Below are 7,500 nucleotides of genomic sequence, written 5' to 3' on the forward strand. Positions count from 1 at the left end.
GTGCCAGATCCCTTGGAACTGGCGTTATAGGCACTTGTGAGCTGCCATGTGGGTCCTGGGAATTGAACCGGGGTCCGTTCGGAGGAGCCGACAGCGCTCTCCAGGAGCCATCTCTCCAGGCCCTGAAAGATGAAACGTTAAACCCAAAAGTTTTTTCCCTTTCCTTTTCGTCGAGTCGTCTTTCTGCGTTTAAGCGATCGTGTGCGTGGACCACTTCATCTTCACCATCTCTAGCGATTGCGAGTCTCATCGAGTTTAGTACTCTAGGCTGCTAGCACCCGTGACACCTTTTTTTTTTTTTAATTTTTAAAAGATTGATTTATTTTATGTATACGAGTGTTGTATCTGCAATTTACATCTGCCAGAAGAGGGAATCGGTTCACCTGATAGGTGGTTTGTGAGCCACCATGTGGTCGTTCGTCCTGGGAGTTGAACTCATGACCTTTGAAGAGCTGAGCCATCTCTCCGGCCCCGCATGCATCTGTGATGATAGCTTAGAGTTTGTCCAGGCTCTTATGGCCTTTAGAGCTTTGCAGTTCCGCTAGGTCTACCCTTTATAGGTTGATCCGTCTTTTCCCCTTGCAGCTTTTAATAGGCTTTCTTGGCTTCTGTAGGTTTACTGTTTTGGCTAGTACAACGCCAAGGGAATTTTCTTTTCTGGTCTAGTCTATTTGGTATTCTGTGTGCTTCTTTTGCTTTGAAAAGCCTCTTCGGTAGGTTAAGGACATTCTCTTCTATAATTTATCTGTTTTTGAAAATATTCTTTGTATTTTTTCAATATCCTTGATTATTGGCTGTTTCATAACTGGATTTTCTATTTGTTTCCTTGTTTCTTTTCTTTCTTTCTTTCTTTCTTTCTTCTTTAACATTTTCTTTGAGCAATGTATCTATTCTTTCTATGATATACCTTCAATGCCTGAGATTCTCTAATTCCATCTGTTGTAATCTGTTAGCCAGGTTTGCCTCTGAAGTTTCTATTGAGTCCCCTACCCTTTTGTTTTGTATTCCCACTTTCGGAAATTCCCTCGGTTTAGGTTCTCTTTATCTACTCTGTTTTATTTTTCAGGTGTTTGATTCATTTCCCTCCACAGTCTGTGGTTTCACAGATTTCTTGAAAGGCTCTCTTAATGTTCTCTTTTAGGAAGGACCTCTATCATATTTGTAAAGGCTATCTTAAGGAAGGGTCTTTCTTCTTGTGCTTCGCTGTTGACGGGCTCTAGCGGAGACATATTGCCCTGGCTGGCATTGGTGGTGTAGGCATCTAGGATTGGGAAGACTGTAATTCTAGGTGGTGCTGATAGCTGATATCTGGTTTTATCTTTGTCGTTTGATCTTTGTTTTCTGTTTTCTCTCTGGCTTTTAGGAGCATGTAGAGGTTGTGTGTCTTCTTGGTAGAAAACTGGGTGTAAAAACCAGGTAAAATGAGGCAGAGAGAGAGAGAGAGAGAGAGAGAGAGAGAGAGAGAGAGAGACTAGAAAGGCCACAGCAGAACGTCAGATACAGAGCTAGGGATGAGACTGGGGGACTGACTGGACTTGGAGGAATGAGGGGAAGGTGAAGATTTTCAATTAGCCTACTTAATTCCATGGTCTGAGTGTTTCAGTTTGCTATTTAGTGCTTATATATATGAACAGGAAGAAATTATGTATTATTTTGGTCTTCTGTAGTAGTAATAACAAGGCGTGACTGAGCAAAGCAAGACTTGTTTTACACACACACACACACACACACACACATATGTATATATATATATATGTTAATGAAAGATAAAGCAGGGGGCTGGAGCGATGGCCCAGTGGTTAAGAGCACTGCCTGCTCTTCCACAGGATCCAGTGTTCAATTCCCAGCACCCACATGGCAGCTCACAACTGTCTGTAATGCCAGTTCCACGCATCTGACACCCTCACCCTAATGCACATAAAATAAAAATTAAATAAATTATTAAAAAAAATAGAAAGATAAAGGAGAAACATAGTCTCCTTAAATGGAGACTGTAAGAATGATTGTTTTTAGGAATTTTCTTTTCTGATATGCCCTCCAGCTTACTAAGAGGCAACAGACTGGTCGAGGTCACATCTCGTATTGTCTCGACGACCCACCCCAAAGACCACCGAGGAGCCGATTCCGACGACGCAGGCGAAGTAGGGTCTTTTTAAATGACCAGCTGGAGCTGGGGGGGGGGGGGCGCCCCTCACACTCACCGATGCAGCAGTTGAGAGTAGAGCCCCGAGCTCAAGGGGAGGAGGGTTTTCTGTTTAGTATTACAGCAAGGTGTGGGAAATTTTAGGATTGATTGGTACTTACTTAGAGCATCATCGGGTGTCCCGGGGAAAATGTTTGTGGGGGGGGGGGCGCCCAGGCAAAACCGTAATTGTTTTACTCATCCTCTTGTAAAGAACACCTGGGTTAAGTCCCCAGGTTATTCGCTGAGTAGCCGTTGCTAGGGGTGATGGTTAAATATTACTGGGCTTTCTCCAGGCGAATCCTTGGGCGGGGGAGGACTCCATAGTCTTAGTTTTGGAATCGGTGACCTATGGCCTAGTTCCCGCTCTGCCTCCCAAGTGCTGGAATTCAGTTTTGTTGGTTTGTTTGTTTGTTTTTGTGTGGGTGTGTGTGTTTTCTGTGCAGTCAAGGCCTTCTCCTGTGTAGTCCTGGTGAACTCACACTGGAGACCGGGCTGGGCCTTTCGTCTTTTTTTTTTTTTTTTTTCCCCCTTTCCTGTTTTTCTTTTATTCTTTTTAAAGACAGGGAGTTGTTTTTCTTTTCTTGCACTAAGGGTACTGTGTAGATTAGGAGTTGCACGCACGCGCATATTCGGTCCAGATCCTGGTCCCGTGGTGGGCAGGCTAGTCAACCTAGAACGAAAATGGGCCTTGGAGAGTATGGCACATGGCTGCCGCCATAGTGGCGGAGGTCAGGATCCGTGACGGCTGCCGTCTTCGTGGACAATCGTTGAAACAGGAGATTACGTGGTTCCCCGCTCAGGGTAGTTCAACTCTACCCGGGACTTGGGAGACTTGAGCCCGATAATCCGGTTTAATCTTAACGGGGCCTGCTTAGTCACATTGTTACGTGATGGAATCACATTAGATTTGGTTTAATTTTATCTGGTAGCCAGCAAGCCTCAGCGATCTGGACACATGAGGGGAAAGGGAAGCCCTGGCCTAGGGTGCTTCAAAGGCCCCTGGGCACCATCCTTTCGGTACCACATAAACAAACGTGGGGGTGCTGGCCATGCCTGTGATCCCAGCACCCGGGAGCTGGAAAGAGAAGGATCCGAAGAACATCTCCGGCAACATCGCAAGTAATAGTCATCCTGGACAAAAAGAGACCTTCCTCTGAAGTAGTTACTTTTTATTTTTTCTTTATTAATTTTTTTTTTTTCCCCTGACAAACGTAGGCGAACGTTGTAAAACCAAGCAAAATATAAGCGAAGTCCCTGGAGATAAAACAAAACAAAACAAAAAAACAAAAACGGAAATTTTAATTACTCCACTACTATTTTAATCAGCTCTAACTGTGTATTTAGTCCGAGAATGAACAACGGAGGTGGGGGGGGGGGGGCGGGGGGGTTGGGGGGGGGGGAAGCTTGTGGCGGTGGTGGCGGCCACAAGCGGCGGCGAGGCGGTTTGGTTTGGTGTGTTTGTTTTGTAAAAGGAGGCCTAACTGGCATGGAACTGAGGCCGCCTCTTCTTACCTCCCCCACATCGAGGTGGGATGTCACCTTCCCCTAATTGTGCCAGTCACAGACTTGCCGCTTTTACTGGAAACCCCCCCCCCCCCCCCCCCCCCCCCCCCCCACTTAGAGACCGAGCGTAAGATTTCGCCTTGTTTGCACAGCTTCCCGTCCTACTTTCGTTTTGGCTGCCTGAGGGATCCGCCCGAGGAGAACAGCCCGCGTTTGCTTTGTTCGGGCGGGACAACGGCCACCGTTTGTGTCACTCTGGTGGTGGGTACAGCTGCTCTGCTGTGCTTCTGCTGTGCTTGCGTGTCCCGCCAGAGCTAGGCAGGACCCCACCGGAGCCCCGGAGTGCTGGCTGTGCGGCTAGTGAGCGATCTGTGAGTGTGTTGCTGCTGCCTTGGACGATCGAGATGGTGGTCGGGTGACACCTAGCGGTGACAATTTTCTGTAACGCGCCCGGTTCCCGGTGGATGACAAGGACAGCAGATTGCCTGCTACGAGCCAGACAGGGTGACGAGAGCCCCGGCGAGCAGGCGGCTGCGTCCCGGGGGTTGTGTCGTGTTTCAGAACGCTCTGAGTATACAGTGTTGGACCCGGAGAGTACTGGCGGAGGTGACAGGTGACAGTGGTGTCCCAAAGCGAGTATGTGGGGAGGGAGGCTTAGGCAGGTCGACCAGAAGGCTTATAGCTGTCGCCTCCGGGGCGACCCAGGCTCGTTTTTGAATTGGAGAGCCTGGCGGCCGGCCTCTGGATCCCAGGAGCGAGAGGATGCTGTGTCTCCGGCCTAACTGGACGACTGTCCCCGGCCCGACTCTGACTCCGCGGAGCCTCGGAGTCCCCCCCCCCCCCCTTCCGCCTTCTCTCCAAGAGTCCTCCGTCCCCAGCGGAGGGACTCTGGACCCCGTGCCCGAGAGGATGCTGTGTCTCCGGCCTAACTGGACGACTGTCCCCGGCCCGACTCTTGACTCCGCGGAGCCTCGGAGTCCCCCCCCACCTTCCGCCTTCTCTCCAAGAGTCCTCCGTCCCCAGCGGAGGGACTCTGGACCCCGTGCCCGAGAGGATGCTGTGTCTCCGGCCTAACTGGACGACTGTCCCCGACCCGACTCTTGACTCCGCGGAGCCTCGGAGTCCCCCCCCCCCCCCCTTCCGCCTTCTCTCCAAGAGTCCTCCGTCCCCAGCGGAGGGACTCTGGACCCCGTGCCCGAGAGGATGCTGTGTCTCCGGCCTAACTGGACGACTGTCCCCGTCCCGACTCCGAATCCGCGGAGCCTCGGAGCCCCTCCCCCCCCCCCCCCCCGCCTCCTTTACTCTACGAGCGCTGCGTTCCCGGCGTCCTGTAGGTCCCTTGCTGGGTGCTTGTCTTTCAGTCATGTTCCTCTCGCTCTCAAGTTTATGAGGTCGACCAGTTGTTCCTTTGAGGTCCGGTTCTCTTGTTTATGGGGACATTTTGGGGACATTTCAACGGGCATGACCTCCAGGAATTCCCTTTGGTTCGTGACTTACTCCCCGTCTCTTTGGCTCATGACTTATGTCTTTGTGATCTGTCCATCTTGTACCTGGAGATATATGCTGACACGCTGTCCTTTGGTCATACTCTTGTAAAGGACGATGGCCTTCTCGGGTTGCTGTCTTCCCCCAAGGCTGCTGGGTTGTTTTGTCTCTTGCTCTCTGGGGCATTGCAGTTTCCTGAGGCCGCCTGGGCGACTCGTCACTGGCTGCCGTTTGCTGTGTTTGCGTGTCAGGCTTTTCCCGCTGTCGTGGTTGTCGTCGCCCTTTACCGTTTGGAGTGGCTGGGCCTGTGGGCCAGGGGGACTGATGGCTTTTGTGTGGCCCCCCTCGGTGCTTTTTTTTTTTTTTTTTTTTTTTTTTTTCTCTCCCTGCAGAGTTCCCGAATCTCTTGTGGGCTATGTCGATTTGTGGCCCGTTCCCCACTGCCACTGTGCCTCCCGAGTGCACTTTTTTTTTTTTTTTTTTTTTTTTAATTTTTTTTTTTTTTTTTTTTTCTTCCTCTGCCAAATCTGCCCGCTGGGTTCCCGAGTCTCTGTGGGCTGTGCTGCTGGTTTGTGGCCCGGTCTCCTCTGCCACTGTGCCTCCCGAGTGCACTTTTTTTTTTTTTTTTTTTTTTTTTTTTGGTGGCAGCTTCCCCGGCCACCTCTGGTGTGCGTGCTCTTCCCCCGTACGTACGCTCGCTTGTTGGCTTTGCCCGTGTGTGATCCTCGGTCGTTGCCTTCCCGAAGGCGGCTTCGCTTTGTTTCCAACCCCTCTCTCGTTCCTGGTTGATCGATGTGGTTCTCTCGTGCCGTCTTCGGGCCGGGGCCTAAGCCGCGCCAGGCGAGGGACGGACATTCATGGCGAATGGCCATTCATTGTGAATGGCGCCCGCTCCTCTCGTTCTGCCAGCGGGCCCTTCGTCTCTCCTCCCCACCCGCCCGTGGTGGTGTGTGGAAGGCAAGGGTGCGGTTGCCCGGCCTGAGCCCCGTGCCCGCGCACTCGTTGCTGCAGTGCGTGGGGCTCCGTGTGGGTTCGTTTTGCCCGTGTGGCCCCTTGAGCCCCCTTCCCCGGGCCGGGGGAGGGTGGCTCATCTGCGGCGTCGCGTGCCGCTCCCGGTCGGTGTGCGCGCGCCTCGTTCTTTGCGATCCTCGCGGTGCCCCTGGAGCGTCCCAGGACTTCGAGGTGCCCGCTTCTGAGCGGCGGTGGCGTTTCCCGTTCCCTCTGGCGCCTCCTGTGCTCGGCTTTGCTTGCTTGCGGCGTGCGTGGCTTGTTCCCGTTGTTTGCCGTCCCTCTTGTGGGTCCGTGCCCGCTCCGCTGGTGCGGGAGACACGGTAGAGGAGAAGGAGGAGGGGGGGTCGAGTGTAATGACCCAAAGGCCGGTGAGAGGCTCCTTGGGGTGCCCGTTTCCGAGAGGGGGGGCCCCTCGTCGGGTGAGCGTCCACCGCGTCGTTGCGTGCCGTGTGCCCTCGGCGTGTCCCGGGAGGCGGGCCATAACGCAGACCCCCCGCGTGCGTGTCTTCCCCCCGTTGCTCGACGGAGGTCGAGTTGTGTGAGCGTCACGCCCGCACGCACGTCGTTTCTCCGGCTGGCCGCGGCCGGGGGTGCTTGGTCGGGTTGGGTATGCCCCGCCCTCGGTGAGAAAGCGTTCCTTCTCTAGCTATCCGGGGAGAAGAAAGGGCGTGTGCTGTGTTCCGGTGGGGCTTCTCCCGAATGGCCTCCGGCCGGCTGCCCGCCCTGACCGCCTTTCTGTGCGCGTAGCTTCGGCCTGGCCTCCGGCTTCTTCCGGGGGCTTTGTTCTCTCGCCTACCGCGGCCCGCGCCTCCTCGCTCCGAGTCCGGGGAGGGATCACGCGGGGCAAGAGCTCGGCGTCATGCCGGCGTCGCGGAGTGTTGGGTTCTCGTGGCGGAGGTTGGCGGTAGCGGTGGTGGAAGGGCCGCGTGTGCACCCCCGCGCGCGCGCGGTCTGCCCCATCCCATCCCCGTGGGGCGCCGCGGGACGGGTAGCGGAAGGGCGGTGGTGGGCTCCCGGTCCCACCCGTCCCTGTTCCCCTGCCCCCACCCCGTGGCCGCCCGCCGCGTGCGGCCCTCCCGTGCGCGTCCCCGTCTTTGCCGTTCCCGCGACTTGGACGTTGCCGCGCGTGGTGCGTGCGTTGTGGTCTGTTCGTGTGGCGGGGCGTCGTCCCGCTCGCCCCCCCCTCCTCGGCAGCGTTCCCACGGTTGGGGGAGCGCGGGTGACCTTTCCCCCCTCCGGGGGATCCGGGGTCGTCCGGGTCTCGGCGGTGTATCGATCTCTCTCTCGGGGGCGGCCTTTTGGAGACGGCGGTCGGC

The 7,500-nt window shown here is 54.7% G+C and overlaps 1 protein-coding gene across 1 annotated transcript in view; it reads right to left on the bottom strand.

Annotated features, from left to right (window-relative positions):
- Nucleotides 1–6,260: 6,260 nt before the first annotated feature.
- LOC132652005 (collagen alpha-1(I) chain-like) overlaps nt 6,261–7,500 on the bottom strand; it is a 2,831-nt gene continuing 1,591 nt past the window's right edge. The window contains exons 3-4 of the mRNA XM_060376887.1: nt 6,981–7,500; nt 6,261–6,830 (exon numbers count right to left, since the gene is read on the bottom strand). The exon at nt 6,981–7,500 is cut by the window's right edge and continues 705 nt beyond it. Coding sequence (XP_060232870.1) covers nt 6,261–6,830; nt 6,981–7,500 — 1,090 coding nt within the window. The remainder of the gene's footprint in view (nt 6,831–6,980) is intronic.

Source organism: Meriones unguiculatus, unplaced genomic scaffold, assembly GCF_030254825.1.
Source record: "Meriones unguiculatus strain TT.TT164.6M unplaced genomic scaffold, Bangor_MerUng_6.1 ChrUnknown_unordered_Scaffold_160, whole genome shotgun sequence".
NCBI classification, from domain to species: domain Eukaryota; kingdom Metazoa; phylum Chordata; class Mammalia; order Rodentia; family Muridae; genus Meriones; species Meriones unguiculatus.